This window comes from Mustela erminea, chromosome X, assembly GCF_009829155.1.
Source record: "Mustela erminea isolate mMusErm1 chromosome X, mMusErm1.Pri, whole genome shotgun sequence".
Lineage (NCBI taxonomy): Eukaryota > Metazoa > Chordata > Mammalia > Carnivora > Mustelidae > Mustela > Mustela erminea.
Genome location: NC_045635.1, coordinates 61,520,265 through 61,532,584, shown reverse-complemented (window position 1 = coordinate 61,532,584; position 12,320 = coordinate 61,520,265). Strand labels below are relative to the sequence as shown.

The following is a 12,320-nucleotide window of genomic DNA, read 5'->3' as shown; positions in this document are numbered from 1 at the left end:
GTCAAAGTCCCAATGTTTAATATTAATGTTTATACTTGTTAGATTTTTAAAAACATGTAAGTCCAAACTTTGCCACGTGTTTATGTCAACCATTTGCTGCGAAATTTTTTTGTTCGTTTCTCATTCCTCTCTCTCAAAGCTACTTATATATATTATACACATTTTCTGGTTTATTTTCATTAAAATGTATACTCTATGCAGGGCCAGATAGAGAAGTCTTTCCAACATTATTTAAAAGTTAATAAGGTCAGATAATTCAAAACAGTCAATATATAATAAAGTTAAAATTACTTTGACAAGACCATAGACATTTTTAAAATCAGCTTTATTCATCAACTAATCTCTGAGGAAATGTCACTTCCTCAGGGCACTTTGTGTATCTAAGACAGAACTACATGTCCCCTCCCCAGCATATTCTATCCTTTTACCTGGTGTTCTTTTTCTCTATAACGATTTATCTTCACTGACACTGTGTGTTATTTGTTAATAGATTCTAGGCCTGTGTTCCCAACATGGATCTGATTTGTTCACTGATATATCCCCAATTCCTCCAGTGGTGGCTGGCACACAGTAGCAGTTAATGAAATGTTTAATCAAAGTACAAAGAACCAAAAATTGTCTAAGGTCTAGAATGACTGTCCAATAATCAGATTCACCAGTGGCACAGAAACACATTAATGACATTTAAAAGTGAACAACTTCTTTTGAGATTTTTTTTTCCAGCCCTTTCTTCCTTCAACATGGTAAATGAAGCTCACTGGCCTGGGATTTGCCTCCATCTATCAACTTTTGGTCAGTGAAGAAGTTTCAGAGAAAATAATACAATTATCAATCAGCAAAAGGGGGGAGGGGACAAAGGGGGAAAACTAAGCAGTAGCCTCAATGGGGCATTCCCGAGCCAAATGCCCGGACTCGCCACAGCGGTAGCAGTTGACTTCGCTTGCTTTGCTGCAGTTGATGGCCACGTGGCCGATCTCACCACACCGGTAGCACTTGACTTGGGTACAGTCTTTCTGAATATGGCCATATTCACCGCAAGAGTAGCACTTCGGTTCTTCCTGACGGTCACAGTCACGAGCCAGATGGCCTGGTCGGCCACAAGTGTAACAGCACTGCTCTCTCTCTCTCTTTGGCTCCATACAGTCTTTAGCGATGTGGCCACTTCTCCCACAGTTGTAGCAGATGTCCTCGAGAAGGTCACAGTTCTTAGCATGATGGCCAGACTCACCACAGCGATAGCAGATGTCAGACAGGTTGGTGGAACTGCACGGAGAACCTCTACCACGGCCTCTGGCTCCGCGCCCTCGACTCCCTCCTGCCCTAGGACATCCCCGGGCCCAGTGGCCAGACCGTCCACACTTGAAACATTCGTTACTGCTCATGGCTGCCGTGAGATCTTAGGGTGAGCCGGCCCACCACTGTCCCGGAGGCTCCGACACGACTCCCCTTACGGCGGTTTAGAAACAAGTGGCCGTTTTTCTCTAGGGACCTTAGCAACGTCACAGAAGGTTTGCACACGGCCCCAGTTATGTGTCACAGACGTTCCAGCTGCCCTTCCCCCCACCCCGCCGGCCTGCCTGCCCGCCCTTTCCTTCCATACTGAAAGTCAAAAGCATGGCTGGAATTGGGAGGGAGACAAACCCTAAGTGACTCTTAATCTCACAAAACAAACTGAGGGTTGCTGGGGGGAGGGGGGTTGGGAGAAGGGGGTGGGATTATGGACATTGGGGAGGGTATGTGCTTTGGTGAGTGCTGTGAAGTGTGTAAACCTGGTGATTCATAGACCTGTACCCCTGGGGATAAAAATATATGTTTATAAAAAATAAAAATTTTTTTAAAAAATGGGGAAAAAAAGCAAAAAAAGCATGGCTGAGTGTTGATGTTTTCTGCCTTTTTTTTAAAGATTTATTTATTTATTTGAGAGAGAAAGAATATGAGAGAGAGTAAGCATGAGAGGGAGAAGGTCAGAAGGAGAAGCAGACCCCCTGCTGAGCAGGAAGCCCGCTGTGGGGCTTCATCCTTGCAGTCCAGGATCATTACCTGAGCCAAGGGCAGTCGCTCAACTAACTGAGCCAGCCAGGCGCCCTGTTTTCTGTCTTTTTAAAAAAAATAAACAGGTGGGTCTTTAAGGTTGTTTGAATCCTTCCCTTTTCAGAAAATATACCCTATAAGATTATTTACACTTAAGAATTAGATCTTCGTGATCTAGTAGATGAGAACGTTTTTACATATGCCCTACAGATGTAGGAAAAATACATATGAGATGTAGCTAATCCAGTAAATGAAAGAAACTATAGTAAGTTAGTTCTAACCTTCTTTTTTGTTTTAAAAAAATAAAATACAAATTTTTTTCCTACCTTATGTGTCATATATACTTATATACCTTATGTGTCATATATATGTGTCATATATATATGTATGTATGTGTGTCATATACATATATGTATATATGACCTTATGTGTCGTGTATATATATATATGACACATAAGGTAGGAAAAAAAATCTTTAAAATGCCACAGTGAGGGGCACCTGGGTGGCTCAGACGGTTTAGGGTCAGCTTTGGCTCAGGTCATGATCACAGAGTTCCTGGAGCCAGCCCGGAGTCCAGGTCCCTCCTCAGGGGGGAATCTGTTTCTCCCTCTGCCTCTCCCCCTACGTGGTGCTCTCCTCTTCTCTCTCTGTCAAATAAATAAAATCTTTAAAAGAAATGCCACAGTGATACTTATTCACAATCTTGCAGATTTTATTGAGGGAATCCTAGTTTTCAACATAATCACCACCATTTAAGTTATAAAACATAACAAGATGGAAGCACTCAATACAAAAAACACTATCACTTGGAAAATAAATTACAAAACTGTAATTTAAATATTGGGCACATTTCCTCTCTGTTGTTTTCCAAATTGTTTATATCTTACATAAACTGCATAAAGATTTATGGACATGTTCATTTATATAAACATACAAGTAAGTATGGAATACTAGACACTGAAATATCAACCATAGCTATTTTGGATTTACATTATTGAATACAATTTTTTTCTCCTTATTTTCCTTCTCTGTATTTTGCAACTTTTGAAAGAGTTTAGGTCATTGGTAATTTTATTTTATTTTATTTTATTTTAAATTTTATTTATTTATTTGACAGAGAAAGCGAGAGAGCACAAGCAGGTGGAATAGTAGAGGGAGAGGCAGAAGCAGGCTTTCCAATGAGGGACTCAATCCCAAGACCCTGGGATCATGACCCTCGCTGAAGGTAGGTGCTTAACCCTCTGAGCCACCCAGGTGCTCCTGTTATTGGTAATTTTTAAAACTCACAATAAACATTTTTCTTTAAGTTACTAGTTAACTATGTGTTTTGCATATGAATTTTTCTCAGGCCCACAACACAAATATATTTGGTAAAACAGACATAAGAATAGTATATGTAGCCATTGGTTTTTATTTTCAATATGTCTTAATTGGAGTTTGCAACTGGTTCCATAAATGCAATGACAAAGATAAATATTTTCAAAAATTAATAAACGTTTAGAGCCAAAGAGCATGAACATTTGCCATATATATAGTAATGAAATGAGTTTTATTCATAAACAATTAAATGATGCTGCATAAAGGGGGTTTCAAAAGACAAAAGAATCTCTCTGTGGTTCAAAATTTGATATGTGTTTATTAAATTAAACTTATGAATTATCACACATATATTTCCCTTTAGGTTTATACCTGTATTAAAGTAATTCATGCCCACAGTTTAAAGTATTGATTTTCAAACAGTTTTAATTAAGACATGAAGTAAGATATGCATTTTACATCACAATAGAGGATATAGGTGTGTGTGTTATAACTCAAACAAATTTTAGGAAAATATTTACCTTTAATGTGTGCAATGCCCTTTGATGTTTTCTTTTATTTTAGGTATTAAAAGAACAATTTACTCATACCAATAAATTTGATAACCTAACAAAATGGACACATTTCTTATAAAACACAAAGTACCATAAGTGATACAACTAGGAAATCTAACGAGTTCTCTATCCATTAATTTTTTTAATTTAGAAACTTCCAGTAAATTTAAAATAAAACCCACCTAAAAATTAGGATCATATAATAATGTAAGTTATACACCAGAATGTGTAAAAGATGCATATGGCAAAAGGGAACTTAAAATGATGAAGTAACTATGAAATTTATATATCTATATCTATATACCTTAAGTACATTATATCACCAGTTGTATTTTCTAGCCTAGAACTGTTGGGTAAGATGAGGCGAAAGAGGAAATTAATATTCATCTAATATGTACAGTACACTAGACACTATGGCATACATTTTGAATTAGAAGGGCAAATGATTTCTTTTTTTTTTTTTAGATTTTCTTTATTTGAGAAAGACAGAGATAGCAAGAGAGGGCACAAGTGGGGAGTCGAGGGAGACCCCAGGCTCCCCAGTGAGCAGGGAGCCCAAAGCAGGACTCAATCCCAGGACCCTGAGCTTACAACCTGAGCCAAAGGCAGATGCTTAACCGAATGAACCACCCAGGTGGCCCAGAAGAGCAAATGAGTTCTATAAGGAAATATATTCTTCCCTGTTTTTCCTGAAACTTGAGATCCTGAAAATCTAATTCAATTTAATATTACGGGAAGACAACATGAAATTTTGAAGAGAGGTGATGAATTTGTGAGCCCTTGCAAATCTTTTTGTTCCCCCTTCAGGCAAACACCCTAGTTTTATTTTTCTTTTCTTTTTCAAGTTCTTATTAACTTCTAGTTAGTTAGCACACAATGTAGTATTAGTTTCAGATGTAGAATTTAGTGACTCATCACTTACATGCAACACCCAGTTCTCATCACCACAAATGCCCTCCTTAATACCCATCCCCTATTTAATCTCCTCTGCTCCCCTCCCCTCCAGTAACCCTCAGCTTGTTCTGAATAGTTAAGAGTCTTTTTCCTGGTTTGCCTCTTTTTCCTCTCTATGCTCAGCTGTTCTGTTTCTTAAATTCTACATATGAGCGAAATGATTGGTTTTTGTCTTTCTCTAACTGACTTATTTCACTTAGCATAATACTTTCTACCTCCATCTACATCACTGCAAATGGCAAGATTTCATTCTTCTTTATGGCTGAGTAATATTTGTGTGTGTGTGTGTGTGTGTGTGTGTGGTCTTCTGGATGTGAAATATTTATATATTGGAGTATATATATATATATATATACACACACACACATACATACATATGTATCTCACATCTTCTTTTTCCATTCATTTGGACTCTTTCCATAATTTGGCTATGACGTTTTCCATTCATTTTGTAATAAATGCTGGTGCTGACCTATTAAATTCATCTCTCAAATACATTAAATGATTGCAACTCACAGTTCAGAACACACCGATCTAAAGAGTCATGACTATAAATGATATTTATGAGTTCTTGATGTTTCAATTTTAGATATTTAATTGATCTATGATTTTCTGTTTCAGAGAATGAACATTTAGCTCTCTCTTACCTATACCAACTTTTGGTCCTCCTGTTAAACTTACACATTTCAAACTCTCCACCTCAACCGGACCCCCTGCCACTGCTTCACTTTTCTCCTATTATTGGTTGGGTCGCTATCCAACATTTACGTAATTTTAAGTATGTAAATGCTACTTTGGCTGAGCCATGAATACTCTGTTCAATTTTCACTACCTGCACAGCTTTTTGTCTCATGGATTTAATTACTGTCATTCTTTGTTTTCTTAGTTTCTCATATACTCACCTCAATTCTATTTCATATATCTATATGGCTATCTTTATACCAGTATCATAAGGTCTTCATTACTGTAGTACTTTTCTCTTCTTTTCCAAAATGTTATGACTATTCTGAGTTTCTTGCATTTCCATATGAAATTAGGTATCACTTTGTCAATTTCTGCAATAAAGGAAACTAAGATTTTAATACATATTGTGGAACTTGTGGATAGATTTGGAGAGTATTAACAATCTTAAATCATCCAATATATGAGCACGGGATGTTGTTCCATTTATTTAGGTTTTTATTTTCACCCAACAATGTTTTGTAGTTTTCAGTGTGTAAGTCTCACGTATCTTTTGCTAATTTTTTCTAAGTATTTCATTCTTTTTCATACTATTATAAATGGAATTATTTTCCAAATTTCATTTTTGGTTGTTCATTGCCAGTATATAAAAATACAATTGTTTTTGTATACTGATCTTTTATCCTGCAACCTTGCTGAATTAACTGATTTTTAGTCCCAATAGTTTTTCTTAGCTGATTCCTTAAGATTCTATAGACAAGATTATGTCAGACTATGGAGATAGTTTGAATTCTTCCTTTCCAATCTGGGTGGCATTTTCTTGCCTAATTGCCCTGAGTAGAACTTTCAATACAATGCTGAATAGAAATACTGAAAGTCAACATCCTTGTCTTTTTCCTGATCTAGGGGGAAAGCTTTGCCTTTAGGATCATTAAGTAAGATGTTAGCTATGGGTTTTTCATACATATTCTTTATCAGGTGAAGAAGTTCTACTTTGTTGAATGTTCTTATCATGCAGGGGTGTTGAATTTTGTCAAATGCTATTTCTGCATCTCGAGTGTACCTTGACTATTCACATTTGCTAGAACGACCAGTTGAATAGAAGTTGTGAAAATGAACATCATTGTGTTGTTCTTGACCTAAAGGGGAAAGCATTCAGTCTCACCATTAAGTATGATGTTAACTGTGGGCTTTTGGTAGATCCCCTTTATCAGATTGAGGAAGTTTCCTCCTATTCCTGGTGTATTAAGCATTTTTTTTAATCATAGACGTTCCCTGAATCTTGTCAAATTCTTCTGTGGCTATTGAGTTGACTACATGGTTTTGTCCTTTATTCTATTAATATGGTGTATTGCATTTATTTTTATATATTCATCTAATCCTACATTCCTCAGATAAATACTGCTTGATCAAGATGTGTAATCCTTTTTATGCTGCTGGATTTGGCATTCTAGTATTTTGTTGAGTGTTTTTGCATCTTTATTGATAGAGAATGTTGAGCTATTGCACCTTTATGATGATGATGATATCTCTGGTTGTCATTTCAAAGTAATACTGATCTCAAAAAATGATTTTTGAGGTCTTCCCACCTCTTCTACTCTTTGGAATAGTTTGTAAAGAATTGATACTATTTCTTTTTTATTTATTTTATTTTATTTTTTTAAAGATTTTATTTATTTGACAGAGAGAAATCACAAGTAGGCAGAGAGGCAGGCAGAGAGAGAGAGAGAGAGAGGAAAGCAGGCTCCCTGCTGAGCAGAGAGCCCGATGCGGGACTCGATCCCAGGACCCTGAGATCATGACCTGAGCCGAAGGCAGCATCTTAACCCACTGAGCCACCCAGAAGCCCGATACTATTTATTTTTTAAATGTTTGGAAATTTTCACTACTTAAGCCATCTTAGCCTGAGTCTTTCTTGTGGGAAGTTTGTAAATTACTAAATTAGTTTATTTACTTGTTGTAGGTCTATTTAGGTTTTGTATTTCTTTTTGAGGCAGCTTTGGTAGTTTGTCTTTCTGGGAATTTGTCTAATTCATCTAGGTTACCTAATTTATTGGCATACTATTGTCATAGTAGTCATTTATACTCCTTTTATTTCTATAAGGTCAGTAGTGATGCATTCTCTTTCACTCCTGGTTTTGGAAATTTGAGTCTTTTCTCTCTTTTTCTTGGCCAGTCCAGCTAAAGGTTTTTTCAGTTTCCCTGATCTTTCAAAAAGTCACTTTTGGCTTAGTCGATTTTCCATAGTGGGTTTTTTTTTTTAAACTTTTTATTTCACTATAATTTTTATTCCTTCCTCCTGTTTGCTTTAAGCTTAGTTTGCTCTTTTTTGTTCAGTTTCTTAAGGGGGAGGATTAGGTTATTGATTCAAGATCTCTCTTGTTTTTATATGGGTACTTACAGCTATATACTTCCCTCTGCGCACTACTCCCATACTCCACTGCTACTCCCTCTGAGCTGCATCCCATAAATTTTGGTACGTTGTGTTTTTTTCTCCATTTATTTCAAAATGTTTATTAATTGTCCTTGTGACTACTTCTTTAAGCCACTGGTTATTCAGGAGTGCAATATTTAATTTCCACATTTTTGTGAATTCCCCAAATTTCCTTTTGTTATTCATTTATAATTTCATTCCATTATGATTGGAGAACATACTTTGTATAATTTCAATCATTTTACACTTATTGAAGCTTGTTTTATAGCCTAGCATATGGTCTGTCTTGGAAAAATGTTTCACGAGGGCTTGAAAAGAACGTTTATTCTGCTGCTATTGGTTGGAACAGTCTCTAGATGTCAGATTAATTTGGTTGACAGTATTGTTCCAGCTTTCTATATCATTGTTGATTTTCTGTCCACTTGCAGCATCCATTATCATGAATAGAATATTAAGTTTCCAACTATTATTGTTGGATAATTCATTTGTCTATTTAATTTTGTCTTTTTTTTCCTAAGCATTTTGGGGATCTTTTGTTAGGTGTATATATGTCTTTAGTTGCTATAATTTCTTGATGAATCATCCTTTTTATCATTATAAAATGCTTTAACATTTTAAATATTTCTCCAAGGTGTCACATTTCTCTCTAACCCACAACTACTCTAAAGCAGGTCTATATCATCTCTTGACCAAGTGATTTTTCTAAAATGCAAAGTTCACCACATCACTCTCTTGCTTAAAATCTTTCTCTTCAATAACTACTAGATAAATTCTGTTGGCCCCAAGAGAGTAAGTAATCTTCCCAAGATCAAATTAAAACAGTGACCGAGCTAGGACTACATCCCAGATTTCCCAGCTCCCAATTGAATACCTCCCCCCCAACCTTTACTGTATGTATCACTGAGCTGGGTACTCTTGACTAGCTTATTCAAACTTCGTTTAATTATCCTTCTTGTTTTAAAAGCTGGAAAGTCAAAAAGTCCACTTTCTATACTCACTTGCAGCCATAATTCTGGAGATAAAATAACATCTATCAATTAGAATCGAGTCCTCAAGATTTGGAAAGCAAATGTGACACCTTCCAGTTACATTTGCCTATTCCTGACAGATTAATTGTGCAGACTTGTCACACAAATACTTTTGATGTTCATTCATCAGCACTGTTTGCCAATAATCAGTTATGATGGTGACAGCAGAAGCTGTGGTTTTTCACTTTGGCTTTTGCTTTGGTGTACTCTTAAATTCATGGATGCAGTTGGAGCCTCATAGGTACCAGCAATTCTGGTTAGTTTTTTACTTTTGTTTTTTGTTTGTTTTGAGATGTAATCTGTAAATTCTGCCCCACTTGGAGCTGCCAGAACCATGGATCTATGGTCCCAATTCTAATGGGGACCCCATTTTCCTGGGCCCTAGAGTTCACACTCACAATCTGAGACTGGAGCCCACACACCCAGTGGAAACACTGTAATCCCACATTCTGGATTTCCTAAACCCTGTCCTAAGGGCTTCTAGGCCAAGAATCTCTGATCCGAGCCCCTTACCCACCAAGACCCCTAAGTCCAGTTCTGTGTCTCCAAGGCTCAGGTTTGAACACACAGACACAGTGAAAATGACTTACACCAGCTTGGAGCCTCCATCTAGAGAACCCCCACCAGACCAGGACCTCTACCTTTAATGATGCCCACGCAGAGATTCACTCCACGGTTCCTCAAGCCAGATGGGGATATTTTGGATTGGGAAGGGATTTCAAACCTGATCAATCCTTTCCCCCATCCCATCCATCCAAGAGCAACCTTACCCCAGAAGCCCAAACCCTAGTCCAAATGGACTCTCAAGCCCCGAGCCAGAGGACAGGTCCCCACTGCAAGGCCTCATATTATTTCTCCATGTCCAGCTGCCAGAAATGTATATTTTGTAGGGAGCGGGCAGGCTCAGGGCAAAGCAGTCACCTGACCCATTTTTTTTCCCTCGGGAATCTTAAGTCTCAGCCATGTTCTCTGTTAGGTGGTTTTTTGAAGGGTGGTGGCTGCTGGGGAGGCAGGGGCCTGGGCAGGGGGCTGGGAAATGTGCCTGCAGGACTTTGGTGGCAGCAGCGGTGGTAACAGAACTCTGGTTGGTTAGTTCTATATTCTTCTGGGAGTTATTCCTTGAGACTCCACCTAGAACCTGTTCCTCTTTTCCTTCCAAATAGTTTGTAGGCATGTAATTTTTTATATTAAACTCCTTCCTACATCTAAAATACAGGTGGGTTTTCTGCTCCTTACCATGAATCCTGATGGATACAAATATCTCCTAAATTATAATTATGACCTCCTTAAAAACATACACATCCTCTAAAATGACACATCTTTGTTCTCTAACCAGATATCTTCTATTACCCATACAAAAGACTGGATGGATTCTTTAGTGTATCTCATTTTTGCCCCCTGGTTGGATTTTTGTTGCAAGAGTTTTTTTTCCCAAGTAATTTATCAGGGAGTCAATAAACAAAACAATCCCATTACTTGATCTCTTAGCCATTTTGTTCACATATTCAAATTAATTAGCCTTTAGCAATGAAATTAAGGCCATTACTAACATGAGTTTGATAGTGTACCATCTTGCCAGTCTCTGTTTTCCCATTGCCTCATTCCTCAAAAGTGACAAAGAACAGACAAGTTCTTGTGCCAATGTAGACTAGTACTATCATGGAAAAAGTATTGGACTCTGAGAAGACCAGGGCACTTATTTCCTCCGTTGTTTTATATCCTTGTAATGATAGCTTTTGCAAATTTAAGTCCAGTTCCATGTCAGATTTTGCTGATGCAGAATATGACAATGCAAAGCTGTATTCAAGGGATTAATAGTGTATTTTTATAACTTTTTTTAATTTTTTAAATTTATTTTCAGCATAACAATATTCATCGTTTTTGCACCACACCCAGTGCTCCATGCAATCCGTGCCTTCTCCAATACCCACCACCTGGAATAGTGTATTCTTGATTGCCTCTTCTCCCTGTACTCCAATCTTAGTTCAGGGTACTCACAGGTTTCAAGAAATCCTCTGTGTTAGTCAGGATTCTTCAGAGAAGCAGAACCAACATGATATCTATCTATCTAGATAGATAAAGAGGTAGATAGATATGACCATACCGATGATACATATATATCTCTCCAACACGGCTATAATTAATATATCTATAATTATAATTATATATTTATATCTATCTGGGAAGCCCAAAATCTAAGAAGAGTTGATGTTGCAGTTCAAGTCTAAATGCTATCTACTAGGAGAATTCTCTCTTGCTTGGGGAAGCAATGCCTTCAAATGATGGATAAGGCCATCCACATTATAGAAGGTAACCTGGTTTACTCAAAGTCCACAGATTTAAACGTTAATCTCCCCCCAAAACACCTTCACAGAAACATCCATAATAATATTGAACCACATATCTAGACACCGTGGCCCAGCCAAGTTGGCACATAAAATTAAACATCACATCTTCTAGGAGTATAGGGAGAGGGAAATACAGCCTCAGAATGTCTGCCTAAAATGGGTGGATAAATCAGAGTTCTCCAAATTTCTCCTTTACCACTTCTGAGGAACTGCTTATGAACTGGGAAGTTCAGACAAATAGGTAGGCCCAGGACTCGAAGTATTTTATAGGATTCAAAATTTTCAACTTGTGCCTCCTTTTAGAATTTTTCTTCAGATGGGACCATTGTAGATTATCGAAGTTTCGTTAAAAGGAAGAGAAGTGGAAAGAGCAAGTAACTCCATCTGCAAGAATTGAGGTCAGACCTCAATTTTACAATACTTAAAAAAATGAATGGTGTCCATTTATTTTAAAAGATAAAGCTGCTAATTAGAAACATGGAAAAATAGTTAAGATGACACATTGTTACAGCTATAAAAATAAAATGTCAATGTTAAAACATTACATGTTTAAACAAAAATGTAAAGAACACAAAGATATGCTAATGGCATGAGGTTTCTTTTTGGATTAATGAAAAATTCTAAAATCACGGTGCCGGCTGTACAACTCTGAATATACTACAATCCATTGCATTGTACACCTTAAGTTGGTGCACTGTAAGACACAAAATTTTGTCTCAATAAAACTTATACAACAACGAAAAGAACAAAAAGAGCAAATAAAGGCAGCCAACGGGGAGACTTGGCAATGAAATGGTGAGCTAAGAATAGGAGAGGCATTGATGAAGAAAGGATGGGCTGAAGAAGGGATGGTGACGGAGGCCGGTGAGACCAAGGGGAGAAAACATGGAAGAAGCCGGATGGGCTAGGGACCCCGGCCCTGAGGAAAAGGTGAAGGCAGCCTGTTTAACCTCCGACAGGCGGTAATGGGTG

General features: G+C 37.4%; 1 protein-coding gene across 1 annotated transcript; it reads right to left on the bottom strand.

Annotated features, from left to right (window-relative positions):
* Positions 1 to 325: 325 nt before the first annotated feature.
* ZCCHC13 (zinc finger CCHC-type containing 13) lies at positions 326 to 1,473 on the bottom strand. The gene has a single exon (XM_032329598.1). The coding sequence runs from the start codon at positions 1,380 to 1,382 to the stop codon at positions 867 to 869; it is 516 nt and encodes a 171-aa protein (XP_032185489.1). The 5' UTR covers positions 1,383 to 1,473; the 3' UTR covers positions 326 to 866.
* Positions 1,474 to 12,320: the final 10,847 nt, after the last annotated feature.